The sequence below is a fragment of the Miniopterus schreibersii genome (genome assembly GCF_964146895.1).
Source record: "Miniopterus schreibersii genome assembly, chromosome: 20".
NCBI lineage: Eukaryota > Metazoa > Chordata > Mammalia > Chiroptera > Miniopteridae > Miniopterus > Miniopterus schreibersii.
In genome coordinates, this window is record NC_138122.1 from 777,352 (window position 1) to 805,114 (window position 27,763).

Genomic DNA, 27,763 nt, shown 5'->3' on the forward strand with positions numbered 1-27,763 from the left:
GCGCCCGGGACGCCCCGGCCCCCGCGACCCCGCCTCGCGCCTCGCGCCTCGCGCCTCGGGCGGGCACCGGTTCCGCCTCGAGCGAGGACGCCGACCCGCACAGGAAGCGAGCGGATGGGGTCACCCTGCAACTAGGGACAACCGGGCAACCGCCACGTCGGTCGGTGAAGGTTCGCCCAGGCCCTCCCGTGCGGCCGCCCCGCGCGGCCCCCGAGCCCGACGCGGCCGACAGCCCGCGCTCCTCCCCGCGCCCCGGGCGGCCCTCGCGCGGCGCAGGGCAGGGCCGGCCCGCGGCCCCCAGGCTCGGCCCCGCCGCGCCAACGCCCGCCGCCCGCGCCCCCGGCCCGCGCCCGCGGCCCGCTCCGCCGGCGCCCCGCCCACGCACGCAGCCGACGTGAGCGCGCGGCCGGGTCACGTGGGGCTGTTGGGCCTGACAGCTGCTTCCGGGTCAGGCCGGGACGCTGGGCTCCTGCGGCCCGCGGTGGGGACGAGGCGAGCGGAGCGGGTCGGGGTGGCCGGGACCGGGCCGAGGCGGAGCGGCTCCCGCGGCGGCCGGGAGGGGGGAGGACGGCGCAGCAGCTCCCGCCTCCCGGGCTGAGGGGTGAGTGGAGCCCCGCGCGCCGCCTCCTTGGGCTCCCGCGGCCCAGGCGCCCCTCCGGAGCCGAGGCGGGGGCCGCTCCCGCGGGCGCGGCTGAGCGAGCACCCGAGGCCCCGGGAGGGACGAGGCCCGTGTGGGAGAAGGGCCGGGTCGGCGGCTGCCCGGGGCCCCGGGAGGCAGGCCTGCCTGGCCCGGGCAGGGCGCCGGGAGAGGGTCCGGGCGGGAGAGGGCGGCCCGTCCTGGACCGGGGGCGGGGGCGGGGGGCGGCGGAGGTGCGGCGTCTCCCGCGCCCGGGCGTGGCGCATGGGAGAGGCCCCGGGGCTCGCGGGAGGCCGGGGTCCCTGGGAGCTGGGCGGGCACCTGGGCACTGGTCTCTGAACCACTGAACCAAAGCAAAACAGTAGAGGACTCGCCCCTAGGAGGTCCTGGGGCGCCGGGCCTGGCCCTCCCTGGGCTGATGCAGGGCGCGGAGCTTACGGAGGGCTTCGGGGAGTCGCTCTGCCCTCGGCCGGGGATGCGGAGGGGAGGGACTGGAGCCGGGCGGGGCCTGGGACGGGCAGGTGGCGGCCGGCTCTGCTGCGGGTGGCGAGGGCGGAGCTCGGGCTTCTCGGGGGAGACGGGCTGGGAAGTGGTGCAGCGCAGGCTTTACGCTGCCTTCTCGGGGCACTGGTGCTGGCGGCTGTAGTTGAGGAAAGTTAACTGCAAGAGTTGAGTGTTCACTAAAGTGGAGGAAGGAGGAGTTCTACTCTGAAGGTTGCTGACCTACAAGGAGTTTGTAGGCACCGCCTAAGGCTGCTTGGGGAAGTTAAGAATCCTAGTCCAAGCACAGGTTTAGCTGAGGCCTGTGCCAGCTCTTTCTGTGCTGCCCTGGAGCTCTTTAAATCGGTTTCGGAGAGTCCATCTTGCGCAAAGAGGTTTTGTGTAGGTGCTGAGGACTGTTGAAAGCATTCAGCCTCTGGGTCCTGAGCCGTTACACCCAGATCTCTAGAGCAGGAGCTTTCAAACTTCATCTTTTTAAAAACCATGTTCCATAGAGAGAAGTACATTTAATATCACGATCTAGTACATAAGGATCACAAGGCAATGTTTATCCTTATTACATGTGATGCAGTCTAATAATTTCTATTATATTTTATTTTCTTTCATTAAAAAATGCTGACTAAATCCACTATGTTGATTTACGGGTCACAAATTGCCGTTTGAAAAAGACTCTCCAAGGCACATTTCTTTGGCTTCAATTAATGCCCTCATACTGTATGCTTCTAGAGAGCAAGGATGATTACAGGACATGGATTGTGAGGGTGTTGGGGAGAGGACCAGCTTCATTTGTTTAAATATTAATAACATACCATATTTGACTGCTGTTTTGTACCATAATCTTAATCTTTGATATCTTAATTTGCTTGATCATTTGATGAAAATTTTGAAATAAGCATGTTCTTTAACTTTCTCTGCCCTTCACTGTGTCTGAGAAATACGAGAGATCTAGTTCCATTTAGTTGATTTATCCCTACAACATATTTAAGGTAATTTTATTTCAGTGTTACAGTGCTGTAAATATACATTGATTTGCTTTTCTGCTATTTAAAAAAATATCAAGTTGAAACCTAAACTATTCTTACTCTAATAATGTATGGTATACTTCTAAATAATTAAAGGCTTTGGTATATATTTTAAACTTAATCATAAACTTAAGTATAAATTTGACTCGGTTAACATTGTTATTCCCCTAGGAAAATGTTGTTTTCATCTGTTATAAATTAGTGAGGTGCTTATATGATAGTATTATAATAAACAGTAAGAGTGTTGGTGACCAAGTGAGAAGCCTACATATGTTGCTATATTTAAAGCTCTTTTAAAAGTTGTCACGTAGCCTATTGCTACAGGATGTTGAGTGTCAAATGGTGTTAGCTGACTTCAGTAGGTAAATTTATAGGGTATATATTTAAGACCAGCTTAATAGTGTTAATTTTTGTTGAGGATGGCTCCATATTATTTGGAACATGGAATTCAAAGGCACAGCAGACATCAGGGAAGAATTACTGAAATTAAACTTCATCAATGGAGCCACATTCTTGACTTAGATGCCTTAAGAAAGCATTCTTACAATCTTTAAACCTTTGTGTGTTGTAAAATACAGTTTTCTTACCTTTAACTGTTTATTGACTATATCTTGGTTATTGATGAGCAGACTGTGTTGGCATGTATAAGTCCTCCTTTAAATTTTAATCGGTAAATAGTTGTTTTAAAATATTTAGCTTTAAAGAATGTTTAAAAGGTTTTTTTGTGTATGGGGGGTAGGTATTTGAAACATTAAGGAAGATTCTCATTACTTTTTTTTTTCTGGTAACTGTGTACCTATCAATAAACAGTTGTGGAGAATTTAACCTGAGTGATTGTGTGTGCTTTTTTATAGTTTTCATTTCTTTTGAACCTCAGACTTTTAAATGAATGTGCACCTATAGCAGGATCTTTTCCCCTTCTAATTTTTGCTTCCAAACTGCTGTGAGTTTGGAAATTAGATGCTTACATTTGTTAGAACTTTGTGTAAAATGAGATTGTGTAGCTCTGAATAATGTTCTTTCATTTATATATATTATAATATGAAAATTAGTATATTTTTTAGCACCTGAACTTCGTGATACATATTTTGGCTACTCAGAGGCCTATTAACCACCTCTTAGTCACATACTGTGTTTTAAATAAGTGAACTTTATATATTTTGAGCCTGGTTAGCTGTGTAAGAAAAAGTTCTTAAAAAGTAACATGAACCTGACAGTGATACAAGTTGGGTTTAAGGGGTGAAGAAATCATTTAGCTGTGAGAGTTGCCTTTGCCCTACATGCAGTTAGTCATTAAGAATTACCATTCCTCCCTTTTTCAACTTTTTCACTACCCTATTCTGACTCGTATTTCTTTGAGATTAGAAAGAAATTGTCTGTTGTTCTAGTTCTGCATGATCTTGTATAGCTTCAAAGAATATTGTTGTCCTTTATCATTTCCTTCCTCAAAACCACTAGCAGCTTCCCAGTGCCAGCATTAAGAGCCCATACTGTGTAGGTTGACCTTGAGGTCATTCCACAGCCTCTATTCTTTCTGACGTTATTTTTCCATTCTTAAATGCAGATCCCCCATTTCTACCAAGTGGTCTACTCATCATACCTTCCTTTGTATGTAACATCATCCCTGAAAGTCTGTAGGAAATGTCTCCTTTCCTAATGAAATCCATCTTATTTCCATTTCATTACAGATGACCCTTCTTCCTTTAAGTCTTTGTTTTCTGTATTGTCTGTATTGCTTTTCCTGAATTGCTTTGTGTTGTTTGTGTACCTTCTTTTTACCCCTTTTAGACTGTAAACTTATAGAAGACAGGAAGCTCAAATATCCTTGAATCTCTAGGACACCTAGCACAAGCTTTATGAGAGTATGGTTCCTGGACCCTTGAATCAGAATTAACTGGATTTGTGGTTAAAACTGCAGATCTCTGAAAATTGTGCCCTGGACTTACTGAATCAAAATCTAGGTATCTGCCTTTGTGATTCTTCTATACAGTAAAATTTGAGAATCACTGACCTAGTGTGATGCTTTAAATTATAGTAGGTACTTACTTATAGTATGTACCTTTTTGTTCGAGTGATGTAAATGAATAGCAGTCAGTAGGTTGGTTTAATTTTAGGGCTTTGGAGTCAGGCGGTCCACATTTGAATCCTGTCTCTTCTACTCACTAGCCATCTGACTAACATTTCTGCCTTAGTTTTTCAGTGTGTTATATGGGATTAATAATAGTACTCTGCATAGGGTATTGTAATAATTGGATGAGAGAACATATGTAAAACAACATAATACAAGGCATAAAGTGAAACTCAAAAGGTCTTATCTGCTGTCAAAAGGATGATCAGCATGACAAGAGTGGTGCTAATAGATTCCCGGTCAGTCATAGTTAACTTCTCAGGTTTAGCAGATAGAGGGCCTATATGATATTTAAAGTCATAAAGGTGTTTTGCTTTAGAATTTTTGTGTCAAATTAGCACATTAAATTTTTTTCCCCCTTCATCTCCCCATTGCCTGAAGAATAAAGTGCAAACTTTGAACGGAGGGCTGCCCTTACCATGTGGTCCTGCCAGCCCGTCTTCACCTTCCAGCCCTCTTCCCACACAGTCCACGGCAGCAACTCAACACTTGTCACCCTTATTTGGGCCTTTACATGTTCTGTATTTTTCATCTGGGGAGTTCCTGTGGCTCTCTTTTAAGACTCAGTTTTGGTGTTCTCAAAGTGCTTTGGACATTCTTTTGTATCACCTTTCTGTACATTTGCCTTCTTTTGGAAGGAAAGGCATTTAGTCCTGGTATGTATTCCCCGTACATTTTAAAAGTTAGTCTACCTCTGCTAGTGACAGAAGATGTTTAGTTGTTATCTGACTCAGATAAGCTTTCCTGTTTGTCTGGATTTTCCTACTCAGTTTTCATCATAATAACTACAATGTATTGACTACTTACCACATGCCAGACACCACTAGATATTTTAAAAATTTTATTTAATCTCTATTATGACTTTGAAGTAGCTATTAATAGATCCATTTTACAAATGAGAAAATAGGATTAGAGAGGTAAGTAACTTGCTCATATTTCAATTTTGATTCATTATTGAACTCAGGCCAAACTGAAGTTCATGTTCTTAATCATAGTGCTCTTCTAAGAACAGGAGATTTAGCCCTGGCCAGTGTGGCTCAGAGCATTAGCCTGTGCACCCAAGGATCAAGGGTTCGATTCCTGGTTAAGGGCACGTACCTGGGTTGCAGGTTGGATCCCCAGCCTGATCTGGGCCTGTGCAGGGAGCAGCCTATGGATGTGTCTCACATTGATCTTTCTCTTTTTCTCTCTCCCCCTTCCCCTCCCTTCCACTCTAAAAATCAATGGAAAAATATCCTCCGGTGAGGATTAATGAAAAAAAGAACAGGAGATTTAAGCAAATGACAAACTACTGGAATTCAGGACTGTATGCCTGTGTGAAGCCTGAACTAAGGTCACTGATGATCCTCAGGAGTGGGATCTATTACTAGTACTTTAGAGACAAAGAATATTTAAACTAAAATTCTTAGATGAATGCGTTTCCAGTGATTTTCAAAATTTCTCTTTCCATTCTGTCATACTCCTGATTGGTGTACTTGATTTTCATTTCACTGCCAGAAGATGTTCATGTTTATTCACAGTAAAATTAACTTTTTCATTCATCCAACAAGTTACTTGTTGCCAGGTGCGAGACACTGCTGGACCAGGCTGATGGCTCCTGCTTTTGTGGGATTGGTTCTGAGAGAGAGGGACCTAGAACCAGGACCGAGAGAAGTACTGTTAAAAAATGAAAAAGGGTTGAAATGATAAGTGATTGAAGGTAGCAGGGGTGCTGCTTTTGATGGGGTTGTCAGAGGCAGCCTCATTGAGAGGTAACATTTATGTTTAAATTTATTTGAGGCTTAAATGCTGAGATGAAGCCAGCTAAGCCAAGAGCCAGGAAAAGGGCATCCTTGTGAATGCATTAAGCGGGGGAGTCACCTACTGGGCTAGGAAGAGGGTGGAGCTCGTGAGGTTCTAGAGGGGTAGGCTTAAATGAAGCCCTTAAGACTATGATAAAGAGATTGCGTTTTATTCTAAGTGTGAAGGGAAGCCATTGGAGAGTTTAAAGAACATGACTAAAATTTAGAGACCGTTTGGCTCCTTTGTAGAGATTGAATTGTATTGTCATGAGTGAGAGGCTGATGGAGGCTTGAACCAGAGTAAAACAATGGAGATGGAAAGAATTGGGGTGTTTTAGAGGTACCCTTGATCGGTCTTGCTGATTAACTACAAGAGAGGAAGACAGAAATCGGATGTAGCTCTGAAGGCAGGGCCCAGTGGAGGAGCGAGTTTGAGGAGGGAAGTAGGGTTGATCTGCCCCGTGTGTCTCCCTGGTTATCCATCCCCACCCTCCAGCGTACCACCACTCTGAGTGTTGTTAGCATTCTCTGCCTTTTCCTTCTGGTTTTTACCACACCTGTATGTGACCCTAAATGATACAATCATTAATTTTCTATGGCTTTAAATTTTTTAAGTAGTGAACTTGTATATATTCTTGTGATTATTCATTCAGCTTTGTTTTTTTAAAGTCATTCATGTTGATGAACAAGCAGTCGTAGGGAGATATCAATTGTTAATTTCCGTGGCTGTGTAACTATTCACCGTATGAATATAACAGTTTATCCAGCTGCCTATTCTTGGATGTAAGGCCCTTTTTACTACCAGGACTTTTGTAATTTCAAAATATAGTCTTGTGGAGATTTTTACTTTTCTCCTGGTGCAGGTGAACAAGTTCCTGTAGAGTTTACACTGAGAAGCAGAATTTTTGTATCACAGGGTGTGTGCACCTTTAACTTCACTGGACAGTGATTGATAAATTGTTTTGCAAGGTATTTGCATTAATTTGTACCAAGGTATTTGTACTCCCACTAGCAATGGAAGAGTTCCTATTCTTCCACATTTTCTCCAACACTTGGTATTGTTGGAGTTTTTAAATGTTGTTGATTTATATAATATGGTATTTTATTGAGATTTTAATTTTTTGTTTTGGAATATTGTTGAACATCTTTTGCACATGTTTATTAATCATTAGAATTTTATCTTCTGTTAAATATTTGTTCATGTCTTTTGTCCATTTTTCTGTTGGGTAGTTTGCCTTTTTCTTACTGTTTTCAGGAGCTCTCTATATTAGTTACATGTGTTCCAAGTATCTTTTTCCAGTTGTCTTCTTAAGTGTTTAATGCCTTTTCATGATCAAAAGTCTTTCATTTTACTGGTCAACCTTTCCTTATGGGTTCCTTTTATGTTTTATGAAATGTTTTTTTATATCAAGATCTTAAAGCTCTTCTATTAGAAAAATATAATCATTTTCTTCTCATAAGGATAAAGTTTGCCTTTCACATTTTATCTGGGGTTGAGTTTTGCTAAGTTGTGAGGTGAGGATTAACTTTCATTTTCCCCAGATTGACGATCACTGTCTCAAGACCAGTTATTGAGTAGTTTTTGTTGTGGATCTCTATGCCTCTTCTTGCAGTATTACCTATGCCTGCGCTTGGGCTGCCTTTTCTGTTCACTGACCTTTCCCCCCACTCCCACCCACACCCCTAAGTTGTTAGCTTTAACCAAGTATAGCCTGTGCTTCTGAGGCTTGTTATGCATGGTACCTGTGTAAAGTTGCCACGAATACTGAATTAGTGCCTCTGGAACCATTGCTCCTGGGAGAAATACAGAGTTAGGTTCCTGCCAGCCCTTGGTCAACTGATCAATACATAACCTCGTTTTATATGTGTTTCTGTTTAAAGACACCTTGTTCCGTATATATTGTTAATTCATTAACTTTGAATTACTAGTGAGCAGCGTTATAGTTCATGCCTAAAGAAATCTCATTTAATATGTATTTTCTCCATAAGGCTCATCACAGCCTTCTTGCTCTTAGGAACACTAGACAGCACTTTAGCACTACACTTGGGGCCATTTTCAATAGTAAAGTCACCTCAAAAACACAAAAATATGAAAAGCATGGCATTAAATAGATAGCGGAAAGGATACTTGTTTACAGCATGAGGGCTGAAACGAGAAGGCAGAATTCCACCTTGTTCTATCTCAGCTGGAAACGTGTACATCGTGTTACTCAAATTTTTGTTGCTTTGTGAGTATTTGCAAACAACTCTAAGTTTTGAAGTGGAAATGCTCCAAATACTGGTTTTTGGATTGCAACAAATTTTAGTGGGTAGGCAAATTTGTAGATAAGGAATTCACTAATAACGAGGCACAATTTTACTATGAAATCTTGGGAGACAGAGAGTTTTTCAGAAAACGATTAACTTTAGCACTTTCCCTTCCCATTTATGTTTACACATATCTTTATAGTATTTTATTTTCAAAAAGTAGTTTAATGCAGTGAATCTCTCAAATACTAAGCTCTTATTGACAGATATCATTATCTTAAAAAAGGGACTTCTTTTTTGAGAATAATTTGCTATATTTGTAATGATATTGATAATTCATAGGTAAATGAGCAAAGAATTTTAGGAAAGAATTAGGACTCTTAAAATGTTGAAAACAAGTCTAAGTTATTAATCCTTTATTATTTTAACTCATGAGGATCATTCTCAGAGATACTGCTAATAACTTGAGGCATAAATTTTATAAAGGCAAGTACCTTTTGGAAGTTGTAATTTAAATTTTAATTCTATAGTTCCTCATACATTACCCACATTTCTCCACATGAACATTAGTAAAGGAGCCCAAGAAAAAGACAAAGATCATATACATCACAAATTAAAATTCCCATAAAATGCATTTATTGAGATTTGCCTAAAATTTATCCCTCACTCACTGAGATCCTTAAGTGAATTGTCATTAATTTGGTAAGTGTGCTGAGAGAGAACCAGAAATTTTGGACTTGACCCATATTCATTTTTTACATATTATATATCTTACTAAGTTTTTGAAATATTTTCTATTGTGGTAAAATATATATAACAAAATATACCATTTTTACCATTTTTTAAAAAAAGATTTTTTTATTGACTTTTAGAAAGAGAGGAAGAGAGAGAGAGAAACATTGATGTGAGAGCAAAGCATCGCTTGGCTGCCTCCTGCACGTCCCCTCCTGGGGATCAAGCCCAAAACCTGGGCATGTGTCCTGACTGGGAACTGAACTGGTGACCTTTCAGTGTGCAGGATGACACCCAACTGACTTAGCCACACCAGCCAGGCCCCATTCTTACCATTTTTAAGTGTGCAGTTCAGTGGCTAACATTAGGCACATTCACGTTGTGCAGTCACCACCCCCATCCATCTCGAGAAATTTCTCATATTCCCACATTGAAACTCTGTACCCATTACTCAGTAACTTCCTATTCCCGACTTTCCCCGACCCATAATTCTACTTTCTGTCTCTCTGAATTTTATTACTCTACATAGCTCATATAAGTGGAATTGTACAGCATCTGTCCTTTTGTGTCTGGCTTATTTCTTTTATCATTGTGTTCAAGTTATTCCATGTGTTAGCATATGTCAGAATTTCCTTCCTTTTCAAAGCTGAATAATATTCCATCATATGTACATAGCACATTTTGTTTATCTATTCATATGTCAATTGATATTTGGGCTGTTTTCATCCTTTGGCTATTGTGAGTAATGCTGCTATAAACACTGTTGTACAAATATCTACTCAAGTCACTGCTTTCAATGCTTTTGGTATATACCCAGAAGTAGGATTGCTGGATCATATGGTAATTCTATGTTTAATTTTTTGAGGAGTTGCCATTCTGTTTTCCACAGCAGCTATACCATTTTATATCCTCAATGCATATATACCAGCAATGCATATATATTAATCTGTAGTTACTAAAGTGTTCTGAAGTATGGCATAAATTATTAACTCTTGCATATGAAATGTATGATATGGATACCAAAAATCATATGTTCAATAGTATTAAAACTATTGTGATTGTAGGTTTTGCAGAAGAATTTAGCTTGTCTAGGTATTTCTGACTATGCTACGGATTCATTGCTCAATCATGTCATCTGTTATTTTTGGAATCCCCATGGAGTGGTAGACTTAAGTACATATTTAGTGGTTGATCTGAAGTATTTTTGTTCATAAGTACTTTGATCTCAGAGTTTATTAATAAACCTGCTTTTCATATTTTATAAAATTCACTTGATATGCACAATCAGAATTGATTAGAAAACTCATCGATTAGCACATTTGCTGAGTGCCAAATTAAGTGCAAAATTTTATTCCATGATCTCTACAAAGAAGCATGTGGTAAAAATAGTCCTTCCCCTCAAGAACTATACATTCTAAGGACACAAGGCATAAGCACATGAAAATCACATCATTATGCATGAGTGGTGGGACAAAAATGAAAAGATCCTATGCCAGTATGTGATTGATTAGTTGCCCACTGAATATTTTAGGCAATAGATACTATGAGCTTAGCTCAGTGGAAACCGGTAATTAGGGCAGGAGGTATCTGAAAAGGCTTCATTTTTGAAATATATTCTGAGTTGTGCATGGAAGGATGTATAAAATTTAGATAGGTGGAGAGGACAGAGGAAGAGCTTCCAGCTAAGGAGGCATTATAAGTGTCAGACATTTTTACTGCCTGAATTATTAATTGGCATTAATTAACAAAGACCTGGAACCAAAAACAATTAGGTTGAAAATTGCTAGTCCCCCAGCCCTACATTAATGCTACCATATTCCCTGGGTAGTGATGGTAGGAGTACTAGGAGTAACAGTAGTGATAGGAGTAATAGTAAGCTCATATTTATTAAGTGCTTTCTATGTGCCAGGCACTGTGGTAAACACTTTTTATGCATATTGTCACCACTCATCTTTAGCACCCTGTAAACTAGGAGTTAGAGGTTATCTATTACCCCTTTCTATGGATAAGGCAACAAAGACTTAGAGAACCGAAGAAACTTGCCGCCAGTCACACAGAGTGGTAGAGTCAGTCATGATTTACATCAGGCAGCTCTGATCTAGAACCAGCACTTGTATTACCACCACCAGGCAATGCCACCACAGGCCATGCTATAGCAGCAATAAAAGTGAAAGGGACTAGTGAATTGTTTTAATGGCATGTAAACTTTTGTGAACTCTATGTGGCCGATGTTTAACATTCTGGCATTCCCTGGTTATTAGCCAGAATGGTTTGTAAAGTCTTCTAGAACAGCAATTTTCAACCCGTGAGCCATGATCATTTTTAAAACATGCAATACCTGACTATTTATTCAGGGGCACTGACCCCTTTTCCCTTATATTATCAAATAAAATAAAAAAGACAACAGCCAACAAAATAGCCATCTGGTGTGAATGAATCAAAATTATACCAATGTTTTTTGTCAGATTGGCAAAAATATATTATTTGGTGTGCCGCAGAATTTTTGTAGTTAGTTTATGTGTCATGAGATGACAAAGGTTGAAAATCACTGGTCTGGAAGGCTACAGAGTGAACCTAGTAGTCTGTTCCCAGTGAGGCCTTATTTTAACTTAATAGTTTCTATTGGTGCTCAGGAGTGGAGATCATGGGAGTAATCTGTTCTGTGAACAGCTGAGTAATGATGACCTTAAACTTGTGTATTCATCACTGAGAGATAGCATGCACATATAATTTTCTTTTAATGAAAACGAATCCATTCAAGAAACTAATATTTATTGCTTTTTTTAGCAGGAAGGAGAAGTTGAGAATATTTTTTCCCTTTTGGTGACTAAACCAATATTGCTGTTTAGTTTTGTGCTTCAATTTGATGTTGTTCAAGAGGTATTTTGGGTGTAGCGGTTTTCATATATTTTAATAAGTTGTATTTCTATGATTTGTGTGTGATGCCATATATTGTTGACGTGAAATATTTCTTTTTTAATAAACACAGCATGGCTCAATAGATTAGGAGTGCAGAAAGTATGACTTAGCATGTTGTTTGTGCCACAGAAACCTGAGCAAGTCACCTCAGTTTCATATTGTAAATAGAGATGTGTCAGTTTGTCTGTTTCAGGGGGTGGTTGTGGAAAACTGCTAGGCTTTAAAACGGTTGTTAAACTCTGTGTGGGGACACTTGGCTTTGGGGAAACATGAATTTGAGAGTAAATGTATCTGCTCCTGAATTTTGAGAAAGTGCAACAAGCCTTGAGATTGTCCCAAATTGAATCTGGGCCAGTGGAGAGGGAATGTATACAAATTTGTGAAGGAGCTGGGAGGTGCTGTAAGGGTAGAATTCTTCCTTGGATGCTAATGAATTAAAGGGTATAGTGAATGTTAAACTTTTTTTGTTATTCTTTCTGAAAGTTTGTGGAAAGTGTTTTTCTATATTTTAGAATGCCTAATTTAATAGGGATATCAACACTTGGTTTAAGCCAACATTTGTGGACAATAAGGACCTATAGAAATCAAGAGAGAATTCCTTAGAAATATTTTCACTTCAGTATAAATAGCAATACTTTCTTAATTTTTGTTTTCTCTCAAATGCTTTCTAGTCAGAGTCTTAAAATTCTTCGGTCAGTGCATTTGGATCAGAAATTCCAAGTACTGTATTTACATACAATAGACCACAAGCAAGCATGTCAGTCACATTTGAAAATGTGCAGTTGTAGATGAGAAAACTTTGTCTCTTTTCAACATCAAATATGCCTTATATGCATTATAGTTGTTTAGTAGAAAATACATACAGCTCTGAGGCTGTATTCACTGATAACAGAGTCACAGCTTTAGATATCTTTGGAATAAAGAATTTGAGTTAGATATTTTAATATCTGTTACTTTTAGAGAGAAGCAAAGTGCTGTGAGAAGTTAAGAGGGCAGTAGCAGTGACTTACAATAGCATAATTCAAGGACTAAGCAGGAGACTGAATTCACATTTCATTTGGCAATGTTGGATATTTTAAAAAATATTTTATCTTGAAAAGTTGATGTGCTACATTATTACACTTAAATGTGGTTTAGTATACAGTTGAGAAAGACTGAAAAACAGAGTGGTTCATAGTTTATTAAGCGGTATGTCATAGTAATGGATTTATTAGCTACACTACAGTTTGTACTTGGAATGCATAGATTTGTGAATTGGTGAACTATAGAATAGTTCTGAAAGTTTATTAGAATTAGTTTATTTTCCTCTCTTTTCATCCCAAGAAAGCATCCACTTAAGTATGTTACATAATGCTTAGGGGAGGTACTGAGAATTGCAGGTTTACATACTTGAAGATAAATGAAATCAAGAGTGAGACTGTCTAGCCTAATTCTATTCACTTGGATAATGTCCCTGAAGTGTTTTTATGGGAGAGATAGCTGTCATTCGTGACTTCAGCTGCAAAAGCTTGTTATTGGAATACTCTGCAAACCTTAAAAATGATTATGTAGATATACATTTATTGATAAAGTTTTTCATGAGCTATTTAGCAAAAAAATATATACATAGTATATATATAAAGTAATTTAATGTTTGTGTAAAAAATATGTATCTACATAGCATGGAGAAACTGTCTGCAAAAGTATACACTATAAAGTGCATCCTCAAGCTTCTGGGTGTGGCTGTGGCTGTAAGCATGCTTCTGATAAGAGAAGGTTTGGGCAGTGCTTATTTACATGCTTTTCTTAGCCAATAAAAATGGAAAGTACATCTACAGGAAAACTATATGGTGTTATAGGTTTTTTACAATTGAACATTTAAAAAATTCAGAAAGTGTTATCACTTGTATTTTTAAAGCAGTTATTTAGAAAAAAGCTTTTTTTAAAAAAATCTTCACCCAAGGATATGTTTTGTTGATTTTTTAGCAAGAGAGGAAGGGGAGGAGAAAAAGAGAGAAACCGAGATGTCAGAGAGAAACGTTGATCGGTTGCCTCCCATACATACCCGACCAGGGATCGAACCTGCAACCTAGGTAGTGCCCTGACTGGGAATGGAACCCGCAATCTTTTTGGTATATGGGACGGTGCTCCAACCAACCAAGCCACCCAGTCAGGGCTAGAGAAAGCTTATTTCATATACCTTTATTAATTAATTTACTTAATCTTTTATGGAAGGAAAAATATATAACACGTACATATCCTTTCCTAGAGTAATTATGTTTTATTGGGATATACTTATGCTGAGGATCAGAAAGATTTGGAAAATAAATAGAAGTCCCAGCTACCTAAAATGTCCAAGACACTGGCATGGTTTGGGTGTAGTGGGATCTTTCAAAAAAGGAAGCTGTTCTGGGTTAAAAACCAACAAAGCAAAAGTTAAATGGGCTTAAAACATAATAAAAAAATACTTGGAAAAGTTGAGAAAGCTAATAATCTTAAAGGATTCTTTGATGACCTCTGGGAGATTTTCCCTCACAAACTTATTTTGTTTTTATTGACCTCCCCCCCTGAAAAACTCAGACTACAAATTTATCTTTTACCCTTTTAAAAAAGAGAATAAGCTATAAAAACTCTGTCTGTGGACACTTGGTTTTTCCTCATCAGTTTTCCCATCTCTTCTGCTCTCATCTAAACTTCTCGGAGGCCTGGTCCATGCCCTGTCTTCACTTATTTCCTTCACTGCATATGCAGTTTCTATCTACTTGTCTGTACTGAAAATGTGCCCCCAAAATGAATAAACTCCTAATTGCCCATGGGGTTTGAAATTCTCACCATTTGACTCTTGATATTCTTCATGAAGACTGGTAACCCCCTCCTTGCAACTATTCACAGTGATCTATCAAAAAATTTCTTACTGTTATCTCTAAAGGATAAAGTTGAATCTGAGCAATAAGCTGAGTCTTCTACCCACCCTGCAGCAAAATATCCTGCCTCCCTTGCTTCCCCAACACGTATTTTACATTTTAGCAATACTGCTGACTAGACAGTGTTTTATGTCCCTTGCGCCTGTTCACATTCTGTTATTTCCTGTGCATGAAATGCTCTTCTCCACCCAGTTAACCTAATCTTAATCACCTTTCAGAATGGCTCAAGCTTCACCTCCTACTTCCTTGATCATTCTTCCAAAGGTTCATCACTTCTTGTGTCTGAATTCATGGTTTCTGTGAGGCTTCTTTCAGGCGTGTGTGATGCCCCTGTTTTCGTGTAGGTTGTGGCGGTCCTGAGGGCAGAGCTCGGGTTTTCTCACTCTCACTTCTTTAGTGCTCCCCACAGTGTTTGACACAGATGCACTGTCTGCTTCCTGTTTGTTGAACAGAACTAAATAAGACTTTAAGCTTTGTGAGGACATTCATTTTATGATACATGAATGGGAAAAATGATAAGGTGCACAAAAGAGATGATAAAATTAACTAAATATATTCGCTCCATTTTTGTTAAACAAGTGGTAAAGAGATTTTTACTCTTAGATTGTCTTGTAAAGGAAATAGACACCTAAGTGGAGGAAAATGACTAGAATGAAATATCATCTGACCAAAGGGACCTAAACATAAAATTGTAGAGCCTTCATCCAAAATGTTTAACCTAAGTTTTTTTGTTTTTTTTCTTCAAATATTTGATACCAAAATATGGGCAGGTGGCTTTTATTTTATTATTTTATTTTTCAATCCTCACCCAAGGATATTTTTTCCATTGCTTTTCAGAGAGAGTGGAAGGGGGAGAGAGAGATCAATGTGAGAGAGACACATTGATTGGTTGCTTCCCACACTTGTCCTGACGAGCTCCAGGATTGAGCCTGCAACAGAGGTATGCGCCCTTCACCAGAGTCAAAGTCAGGACCCTTCATTCCACAGCAGGCTGACACTCTAACCACTGAACCAAACTGGCTAGGGCATGGGCAGGTGGCTTTTAGAGCATAGTTTTTTTCTGCCCTTCTCTGATGAATGATGAGATTGGTTAGTTGTGTATAAGTGGGTCCATGTCAAATGACTGAAAGTAGTTTTATTTTTTTTTAAATATGTTTTTATTGATTTCAGAGAGGGGAAGGGAGAGGGAGAGGGAGAGAGAGAGATAGAAACATCAATGATGAGTCATTGATCGGCTGCCTCCTGCATGCCCCCCGCTGGAGATAGAGCCCAAAACCTGGGTATGTGCCCTGACCGAGAATCAAACCGTGACCTCCTGGGTCCTAGGTCAGTGCTCAACCACTGAGCTGCACCGGCTGCGCTGGAAATAGTTTTAAACAACCAGAGAGTGTCTCCTCCACTCTTTTTATGCTATGAAAACTCTTATTGGAGATTTAGCCTCCCCCTAAACTAATGCATATTTTGAATTATTGCAGTTTATTTTTTAGAACTGTAAATCAGTTTCCAACTATTTATTATTCCAGTTGGATCCTGTGGGATTGGCTTCCTGCTGCAGGAAGCACCAGGCCTCTCAGTTCATCTCCATAGGAAGAGGTAGTAGGAAGCCTGGAAGCTCGCATGCACCCTCAGGTGTATTTATGGCTTTGTCACCTCTGCCTCTTGGAGCCATTATGGTTCCAGAGTCACAGTAGTTTGGACATAGTTTGGGTAATTTGGATGAAATGTTTGGCTAACACGTATTAACACATCTAACTTGTCTCGCAAAGGCAGTGACACTGCAGGCCTGAGGTGCTCTCTCAGCCCTCCACACACAGCACAGTGAAGCTTTTGCTTCATGCTGGACGTGGCCTATTTCTGTTCTGATATTATCTATTTGGCAAAAGTATACTGAACACCTTATCCACCAACTTGCACTTTATCGTGACATTGTCCAGCACTTTACAAGAGCATAGTATAGTCAGGACTTGAGGCCCAAAGGAGTTGAACTTTTGACAGGCGCGCTCCCCAACGTGATGATGGAACCAAGCAGCATCGCCCAGGCCCTGCCCGCCCGCCTGAGCGCGCTGTGGGCCGCTTTCACAAAGGCATTAGCGCTGTGCCAAGGAGACATAGTCAGATGTAATTTGACACCTGTTTTCCCCCCAGAAAGGCATAGATTTCCCCCCCACCCCCCAAAACCTTACAAAAGCTCCACTTAAAGATCTTTTTGCATCCTGCATTTCCTCATTTTTCAATCTGTTTGGTTTTCAATTTTCCTTTCCCACCTACTGTTCCTCCTCAAACTCCCTCAACAGATTTTGAGTAGATTTATGTTACTGATTCATTTTGCAATCTTAACATTCTAATTCAGAACCCACATATTAATGTGTACGCTATCTACATTCCTGGAAAGCTTTTTCAATAGAGTATCCTGGAAAATGACCAATGAAGGCGCCTGGCATTGCTTTTAAGCCTTTAGGGTGGGAAAAAAGAAGGAAAAAATCCCCAGCCTGTCTGGAAGAGTTATTAAAGCCTGGGGCCATGAGAAATAACTTTCCTGTGTTCCCATGATTACTCGCTTACTCGGACTTATTTTGACTTGAATGTGTCTTTAATATTACCATCCCTCAGTTTGCCTCATTCAAATTGTGTATGATTATTGCTATTGCATAGGTTTGAATTTAAGTGGTGCTGAAGCTTCCAGGTAAAAGATGCTAACTCAGTGACTTGTTTTGACACCGACAGCTCCCCGCCCTCCCCACACTCGCCATTCTTTTTGAGCTGCCAGTTGCATGGAAGACAGCAGTGTAATTTCTGTGACCTTTTTTCTTTTTAATCCTCATCTTGAGGATATTTTTTCCATTGCTTTTCAGAGAGAGTGGGATAGGGAGAGAGGGAGAGGGAGGGAAGATGGAGAGGGAGAGGGATAGGGAGAGAGGGAGAGGGAGGGAAGATGGAGAGGGAGAGGGAGAGGGAGAGGGAGAGGGAGAGAGGGAGGGAGAGAGGGAGGGAGAGAGGGAGGGAGGGGGAGAGGGAGGAACATCAATGTGAGGTTGACACATCAGTTGGTTGCTTCTTGCACACACTGACCAACTGGGGCCTTAACCAAGGTGTGTGCCCGGCCAGAATGGACCCAGGACCCTTCCGTCTGTGGGCCTGCACTCTAGTCACTGAGCCAAACCGACTAGGGTGCTGCTTTGACTTTTTTTTTAAACATTTCTTTTTTTTCTTTTTTTTTAAAAACATTTCTAAAATTTTCTTGGCATTTACTTGAGACAGATCTTTGATAAAAGCTATGGTGCTGTAACTAATGACAGCACCTGCTCTATATTGTCTGTTACTTGTGATAAATTTACATTAGAAAAAGAATCTTATGGCCTGAAGTTTCCTGAAGGCCTAGATGAATGCAGAGCAGTTCAGTTTTGACACAGTCAGTGCTGGGATAGAGGACACTGATAGAAAGAACAAACTGTCTTGAACTAAAAACTAACCTTAAGCTCCCAAATGAGGATCCTGACAGGGGGCAGCCCTGTATTCTCCAGGTGACTTGTGATATTATGAAATGTGTTCCATAGTCTAAACTGGTAAATTCTGCAGATAAAACTTTGATTCAGTAAGTGCACAAATGTTTGTACTGGCACAAGAACAGACACATAGATCAAGGAGCAGAAGAGAGAGCCCAGAAATAAACCCATGCCTAAATGCTCAATTAATCTACAGCAAAGAAGGCAAGAATATACATTGTTGTAAAGACAGTCTTCTCAATAAATGGTGTTGGGAAAACTGGACATGCAAAACAATGAAATTGCACCACTTTCTTACACCATATACAAAAATAAACTCAAAACCTAGTAGAGCCTTAAATGTAAAACCTGAAACCATAAAACTCCTACAAGAAAATTTAGGCAGTAAACTGTTTGATATTGATCTTAGCAATTTTAGGGGGGATATATCTTGGGCAAAGACAATAAAAGCAAAAATAAACAACTCAGGCAACAAGCATACTTTGGTTCTCTTTGAAGAATGATTTCTAGAAGTGGCCATAGAATAATTTATTTCATCAACTAGAACTTAATCGTATTCTCATTCCTAAATACAAGTAGCTATGTATACAATTAAAAATCCTTTTACTATGGAAGAAGAGACAAATATCAGGGTTCATTCAAACTCTTTAGTGTGATGTCTCATCAGTTCCTTCTGTCTAGCCCTTTTCACCAGTGACTACGTGAACCATATACACCAGCCCAAAGTCCTGTCACCCTGAGTTGAAAATGTTTGCCACCACCTCTAAATCATGTAGGACTTTTCATCTGCATTGTAATTATCATGTGCTGAAGTGTATTGCTGTCTCTTGTCTAAATATGGTCTTCCTTAAGTCATAAGGTCTCACCACAGTATAAATTTTTGGGAGCAGTGACTGTGTCTTATATTCTGCAATGCCTAGTCTAGTGCCTTATAAATAATTGATTCTTAAAAAATTCTTCTTATACTACAAGAGAAATAATCTTAATGACTTCTTGGTTTCTTGTAGAATTTTAGGAAAGAAAGATGGATCAACCTAGCGGAAGGAGTTTTATGCAAGTATTATGTGAGAAATACAGTCCTGAAAACTTTCCTTACCGCCGTGGTCCTGGGATGGGAGTCCATGTCCCAGCTACACCTCAGGGTTCTCCTATGAAAGGTAAGAAAGATGGGACCTAAAACATTTATTTGCTGGAGCTTAATTAGCACATTAAACCACAATATTGCCTTGTTTGCAAATTATTTTCTTTATTTTGAATTATAAGTCATTCTTTCTCCCTTGCTACAATTTCAGTTTTTTTAAAAAAAATGAAAGGATTTGTTTTGCTCCTGATTGGCCAAAAGTCATTTTAGTTGCACTCATAGGACAAGAACAATATTTGAGTGATAACATTTCAAATACATATTCTTTCAAGGAACTTGGAGGGTACAAGATACTGTAAAACTGTACTGTGCCCTCAACAGCCTAACAATCTGATTGGACTGCAAGATAGCCCCATTTAGAAAAATACAGCATGAGGTAGTTTACGCTGATCCCAGTGAATGGCACGGTGATTGGGGAAGAAGTTTAGAAGAGAGTTAGTAAGATCAGAAAAGGGTTCAAAGGTGTGAGACTTGAACTAAGCCTTCAGGAATGTAGAGTTTAGTTAGAGGAGATACATTCCAGAAGAGGGGTTATGATGCGAGCAAAGATCTCCAACTAGAAGTGTGCAGGTTGTGTTTTAGCTTAATGTTGTAATTAACAGTTCATAGCATTAGTTCTTTGTAATTATGGGAGATTATTATTGAATAGTGTTTTGGTTCCTGTGTCCAAAGGTCACCGAGCATTTGTTATTTCTCAGTATAACTCTCTTGTTGCTCCATATAAACTGAAATGACAGAGAGAAGTGCACTTCTTACTTAGTCATTTTTTTCAGGATCCATTCCCATTCTAAAAAATTGGATACTGATAAGTACTAAATTGAAAAATCATGTAATATGAGGCCTCCATTAATAAATATTACCTTTGTGAGCCCTTGTTTTATACCAAATAGGGAAAGAGTGGTTGACTTCTCATGTTCACCCTTCTTATTAGTGATAGTAAGTGGTTTTATTGACACATGTAGAACAGAAGTAGTTTTGCAAAGACTAATTTTAATCGTTTGAGGTTATTTTAAAAGGCAGCAAAAGGTGAAAATATATACCAGACAGAGATAAGAGAACTCCCCAGAGTGATACTTTTGAACTAAATTTTGAAAAGAAAAGAATCAAGAAGATACTGGTGGTCAGGCATGAGCCACAGGGACCTGGTCTTCAGGTGACAAGGTGATGGCATGTGATGAATAAACAGTCCTGTGGGAGGTAAAGCCTCCAGGACTTTGGTGATGCTGCTCCGGGACTTCACATCTCCTGGTTAATTTTTGAACCAAACTATTGACTGATTCGTACTTGGCTGTCTCCACTTAGGATTCAGAATTCTCAGGTCCGATGCTTCCTGGGTGCTGAACGTATGTAGACAAGAATTAGGCTGACATAAAAAGTGTTTTGTTTCCCCTATGATTCAGATCGCCTCAACCTCCCAAGTGTCCTGGTGTTGAACAGCTGTGGAATCACCTGTGCAGGGGATGAAACAGAGATTGCTGCCTTCTGCGCTCATGTGTCAGAACTAGATCTTTCTGACAACAAACTCGAAGACTGGCATGAGGTAAAATTTATATAGCTGCATTTTGGTGAAATGTAGCAATAATTACTCTTATTGTTTATGTTATTAAGTGTTCTGTGGAATTCGGTCAGTTGAGATTCTTGTGGTCTGTATGTCTCAGGATAAATAACTGATTGAACTGTTCTGTTGATAATTTTTCAGTTAATTTGGTTATTGCTCATTTGTTTTTTACTATTGTGAAAAACACTGAGGAACTTTATTCCAGGCACCCAAAGGTTAATGAGATAGAGAAGCTTAGGCTGCTAGCAGTGCATTGCTTTCTACTGTGTCACTAGTTTACATAGCCTGCACTTTGTCTCCCCTGCTCCCTCCACATTTATTACTATACACTGACATAACAATTGCTTGAGGTTGAAACTAAGGTTATAAAAATATTGTTACTGAAATTTATTCCAAATACTTTAGAACTTTTTAAAATTTTATTCTCTGTGGTTTGACATAACTGATGCCTTTTGATCTCAGAGTAACTCTGAACCAAGTACACAGATTATAAATTCTCTCTCATGATTATACATATCATTACCTACCGGATTATAACATTACCTAATAGAAACTACCCTTTAGAATAAGGAAAAAAGTCTTTTCTACTTGATTTGTTCTCCTACCTTAACTTAGGCTCTTATTTCTTACTTGGAAAAGCTTGCTAATGGGTTATCCAGCCTCAGTTTAATTCTACCTTCTCTAAGTTAACTGCTTCCTCTAAGCTATCTTCTGCAGTGAATAAGTGAAATAGGTCATGACACTCTCTTGTTTGAAGTCCTGTAGTTGTTTGTTACTGCCTGGAAACTAAAGTGAATTCTCTAAGTGTGGCCCTCCATCACAGGGCCCTGTGCTATGTCTAGAGCTTTATCTTCATCTTTAGTCACAGTGCTGCTTCTTACAGCACATGATAAACTCTTGACATGAAAGGCTTCCTTGCTTTCATTTCATTCTGAACAGATTGCTCTCTTCCTATGTCTCTTTCAAGACTGGCCAAGGTTGCTGTTCCTCTGAGAAGCTTTCCCTGGCTGTCCCTCAGGCAGTTGGATTACCCCAGTGCCTGGATCAGGCTGCTGTGAAAGGGTTGGTCACAATGTATTGCAACCACTTGCTACCTTGATATTTTCCTACTAGACTGAGCTTCTTCAAAGTAGAGATTTTTATCTTTTTATCATCAGCACCCAGCATAGTAGGTGCTCAAATGTTTGTTGATTTTGCTAATGAATAAATGATTATATCCTAAGGATTGATAAAGACCACTGCTCCAGCTTTTCTTGTGATCTTAAGAAATTTCCTTAATTTTTTGGTGCTTAAGTTTGCTCATTTAAAGACAGGGCTGCTAATAAATCATTGAGGCACTTTGTAGATGTTAAATGCTATACAAATTGTAAGATAGCTTTCTTCTTTAAGAAAAGCCTGTCTATAACCCAGTTTTCTTCAGCTTTTCTCATATTTCTTTATTTAAAAGTCTTTGATCTGGTGACTGTGCCCCAGTTACAGTACTGTTCCTACTGAGATGTTTGCCAGAGTGCTTTGAGAGAGGCATGCCGCTTGATTTCTAAGTGACTTGCTAATAATGCAGATGTATTGGGCTGTTCCAAGAAAAAAAATCTCTCTTTGTACCTGTATTTATTTATTGATATACTTATTTAAACAGCTAGTGTAGCTCATTCTTTAACAAATGACAACCTGTGCCTTCTTGTCCTTTGAGTGCTTAATTGGCATGCGTGCTCTGTCCACACTGCACAGAAGCAAAAAGAACTCCCTTGGTAGCCTCCACGACCCCCACAGCATCCTACTGCTGAACCGCGGTGAGATTTTTGACCTGCGTGGGTGACAAGTCAAACCAGATCTTCCTCTGAATCATCTCCGTTCCTGTACTCACAGGCTGGTTCTCCTAAACTTGTTTTCTGGGAGTGTAACATTGCACGAAGGTGCTGTGCTTGCTGCTTTGACGAGGCTTTGACCACAAACATAGGGTTTTGCTAACTTGTGGGAACAATTTAATAGTGATGACGTTGCTGCCCCAGAAGAATGACTTACGTCAGTACGGATCGGAACACAGTTTGCACTAATACTTCAGCCTTTTCTCTGCCTTGACGGAGATCTGCATTAACTGTTTTCAGACCATGATGATGGGGATAGCCAGAGGGCCCGTGTCTGTCTGCACTCTGCTGAGTTTGTGTATCTGTATCCCAGATGTACGCACTCTGTAGTTTGTTTTCAAATAAATGTTTGCTGCTACTACTATTCAGGCATCTGTTTTGCAATTTATTTTTGTTTTCATCATTGCTTTATATTTTGTCGTTAGCCTTAAATGTAGTTGATCTCAATCTTCTAGAATATAAATCAGAACACAGAGAGATGGGAGAAATTCTGATAGCAAAAGAATATTGATTTTTTAGGATTGATTAAACTCTTTGCCAGGCTACAAAAGCCTCATAGGTCACAGCTTTAAGACATTACATTTCAACCCCATTGCAGCCCATATATCTGATTTCCAAAAAGATAATTTGTCTCTGTCTATTAACTAACTTTTTTCAGCCAGTATTTGATATAGCAGTATGGAACAAAATACTGGAATATCATTTGTTCTTTTAGTGTTCTGAATGATCACTAATGCTGTGAGTAACTTCTTTTCTAGTTTAAAGTACTGGCTGCTGTATATCCAGAGACTAATATAAATGTGAGTAGGAAGCATAATACTTTGGGGGGAAACAAAGATTTGTCTCTATATTTCCAAAATTGGGCACCTTTGTGTTAAAAAAAAAAAAAAAAGATGCATTTTTTTAGCTTTTGACTTAAATTTTTGTCTAGCTAGATTTTGGTCTGACCTTTCCCAAGGTATCTCCTGTTTCCTCCCTTTCTTATCAAAACCATTTTATAAAAGAAACCAAGTAGTTGAGAGGAGGGAGGTATTAGCTACTCAGGTTGGGTAGAGAATAGCTTGGATATAAATTACAGATTGTTGTCTTACAATGCTTTTCCCATTTTTCTTAAAACTAATTTCTTTTTAGAAGCCAGAAGCCTATTAAATCATAGAGTTGTGGAGACTTAAAAGGAGATCTAAGTTCATCTCTATGTTTCTGCACATGAGTATGCTCAGCTCATTCCAGCTAGAGGAGTTTTTGTTTGCTTGGGGTTTTTTTAGAAATTAAGAAAGAAGTAAATATACTGCCCTAGAAACTTATTGAATGTCAGTCTTTGCTATTAGGACATTTTTCTGTCATAAATTACCTGTGTAATTAATGTTATATTTTCCAGAATCTTATTATTTATTTAAGGTTACCCTAAAGTACTTTCTAATTTTAGCTTTGTAAAGAAAATATTTATTTATTTCTAATATTTATTATTTTTTCTGCTTTAATTATTAGACTATAGCCTGACTGTATCTGGGATATTCCAGGGCTAGCAAGTCCTTATTCCAACCTTTATTCTCACTGGGCTGTAGTGCAGATGCAGACTATGAAAAGATTACGTCAGTGTCTGTTAGCCTTGGGCATTCTCCCAGAAATTGCTTCAGAAACGCTTAATTATCAATTTTTGAGTATTTTCCTTTTTGTCACAGAAATAAAATAGGAGGGCTGGCGGCAGTAAGGGCGAGTCCTCTCGTTCAGGGCGGTGCTCTCGTCGGCTGTTTTCCGTGCTGTAGCTGAAGCGGAGCCCTTTTTCGTCTTCTTTGCCCTTAAAGAGACAGAGACAGATGGCCAGCCTCTCCTGTAGGAGCGTCCACTCCATGAGTGCCCGGGGGCGGGGGGCAGTGGAGGGGCGCTCCCAGCGTGGACAGTTAGCTGTGTCATGGCCACGCGCTAACTCCAAATCCCAGCCCTGTACCCCACAAACGCTTGATCAAGCAGGAGGCTATGTGCAGCCCAGTGTACATTCCTTGCGTCGTAAACAGAAGCCTTGTGTGTTTCCTCAAAAAGAACTTCATTTGAAAGTGAGGATGAAAATGGTGTTACTTCCAAGGGTTAGCGAGGAGGGCCGATGAAAATAGTGTATGTGAGGGCTCTCCCCTCAGCCATGCTTCTCTGAACCTCCTTGGAGTTAATCTGCTTCTTGCTGATTTTAGAGCTCCTGAGCTGTACAATACATAGCAAATCTGCGGTAAAGTGCAGATGGCTTTTTATGTCCCCCCATAGTGCTTAGCACGGGACACCTTTTTAACATCACCTGTGGCGCTCTGAAAACAAAGAGGCATCCATCCAGGTCGCAACCATGAAGTTTGTCCTACCCAGGAAGCTTCTGATTCAGTAGTTTAGGGTGGATGCTGGGTTCAGTATATTTTTGAAATTCTACCAATGACTTTAAATATGACGTTTAATTAAAATAAATATGGTATGAAAAAAAAAAGCCCGGCCGGGCGTGGCTCAGCCGTTGAGCATCGACCTGGGATCCAGGCGATCGGAGTTCAATTCCCAGTCAGGGCACGTGCCCAGGTTGCGGGCTCGATCAATGACTCTCTCATCATTGATGTTTCTGTCTGTCTGTCTCTCTCTCTCCTTTCCTCTCTCTGAAATCAATGAAGATATATTAAAAAAATAAAAATAAATAAAATAAAATAAGATAAAATAAAAATGGTATGACATATAGCAAGAGTTGAGATATTGGTTCATACTAAACTTATATTAGTAATAGTTACATTTATTGAATGATTCTGTACCATTAATTTATTCAACAAACATCAAGTGCCCTCTGTACAGTAGTGAACTAGGTAAGTACTATCCCTGCTTTCACAGTTCACACTCTTGGGTAAGGAAACACGTTTCTAAAAGGTGTACCATGCGCGATGTTAAGTGCTTACACATGTATCATTTAATTCTACCAGCAGTCCTGTGGGACAGACGGGTACGATTTTCTGTATGTTCCCAATGAGGAAACTGAGATGTGGAAAGGGTAAGGAACTTGTCAAACCACACAACTAGTAAGTGTTGGAACCTGGTTTGAATGCAGGTTTTCTGACTCCAAAATCAACGCTAGCTATTCTGTCCTACTCCTTTTCTCACAGCTTTTACTTTCCACATTGCCTGGCTCCTTGGTGTTTAAGGCGTGTGCTAACCTTCTAGCATTGACCTGACACTACTGTGAGCTTACTTCTCCTTTTTTCTCGTTATAGTTATGATTCACTAGTCGTAGCACAGTCCTCCCCCCTTATCCATGTGGTATAAATTTCAAGACCCCCAGTGAATGCCGGAAACCACCGGTAGTACCAAATCCTATATATATTGGTGTTTTTGGTCTATACATACATATGCTGTATGGCTTCTCTTTGGCATTTCCAGATTGCCAGCATCACTACTCTTGTGCCTTGGCCTTATTATTAAGTAAAAAGATGACTTGAACAACAGTTGATCTGATAACTAAGATGGCTACTAAGCGACTAATGAATGGGTAGGGCAGCCTGAATACACTGGACAATGGGGTGATTCGTGTCCTGGGTGGGAAGGAGTGGGGCAGAGCACGATTTCATCATGCTACTCACAGTGGTACCTGGTTTAAAACCTAGGACTTGTTTATTTCTGGAATTTTCCATTTAATACTTTCAGACCATGATTGACTGGGTAACTGACACTAGACAGCAAAACTGCAGATAAGGGGGCTACTGTATACTGGGAAGAACCATGGCTCTGATTTTTAAATTCTAGACTTGGCTTTGGGACTCTGAGACCTTATTTAATGTAAGATGTTAATTATTTAACATCTCTGAGACTCATTTTCTTAATTTGTTAAACTGAAAATAGTATTAGTCATCTTGCAGGCTGTTTTGAGCATGTAGTGAGATAAGCTGCGTCAAAGAGTCTAGAACTACGCAAAGCAAATAGTTAAGGTCAGCAGTGCTCAGTTCCTTTTTAAAAATGTTTTGTCTACCAGGTTGCTTGCTAAATCATTAAATTTGTGATCATGTTTTCTCTTTTATTATGTAGTTATTGATGCCTTCTTATATTTTTAGTCAATGTGTTTTAAAGTTTAGCACCTCTTTGAACCAAGCTGAAATTGATTTCTAAGTGATCATGGCTGTGTAGTCAATTTTGAACACCTGAATTGTTACTTTGTGGTCATTAATAAAGTTTTAATTAGCCTTATTGTTTTAATGAGGATGGAAGAAGGAAGGAGATATTCAAAGAGTATTACAAAGAGGACCCAATCTGAGCTCTTTAGAAACCTGTAGCCTAAAATGTCATCTAAACTGTCTTCTCCATTTATCAAAGAGAATATCATATAGAACAGAATCAAAAACCTTGCCAAAGGCAACATGGGAAATCTTTTTGTTTGTACCATTTACTTTTCCATTCTGACACTGTTTCATAGAAGGAGATTAAGTTATTTTCCAAGATTTGTTGAAATTATTTATGCTACTCTGGGTACTGTCACTAAATAGAACACCCCAATCTGAATGGCCCTTTGCCTGGAAACCCACTTACTTAGGCTTTTTTTGAGCATTATTTCTATTTAAAAGTTCTGATTACTGCCTGATATGCTTTTATTTTTTTTCTCCATAGGTCAGTAAAATTGTGTCAAATGTTCCCCAGTTGGAGTTTCTAAACCTGAGTTCCAACCCTCTGAATTTGTCGGTTTTAGAAAGAACATGTGCTGGGTCCTTCTCTGGAGTTCGCAAACTTGTCCTCAATAACAGCAAAGCTTCTTGGGAGACAGTCCACACGATACTGCAGGAGTTACCAGAGTAAGCAAGCACAGAGAGCATGGTGGAGAG

The 27,763-nt window shown here is 39.9% G+C and overlaps 1 protein-coding gene across 1 annotated transcript in view; it reads left to right on the top strand.

The window, feature by feature from the left end:
* The first annotated feature begins 459 nt into the window (after positions 1-459).
* The window catches only part of TBCEL (tubulin folding cofactor E like), a 74,594-nt gene continuing 47,290 nt past the window's right edge, over positions 460-27,763 (top strand). Inside the window, exons 1-4 of the mRNA XM_081122728.1 lie at positions 460-601; positions 19,381-19,530; positions 20,915-21,054; positions 27,552-27,733. Of these exons, the coding sequence (XP_080978854.1) occupies positions 19,398-19,530; positions 20,915-21,054; positions 27,552-27,733 (455 nt within the window). The 5' untranslated portion in view covers positions 460-601; positions 19,381-19,397. The remainder of the gene's footprint in view (positions 602-19,380; positions 19,531-20,914; positions 21,055-27,551; positions 27,734-27,763) is intronic.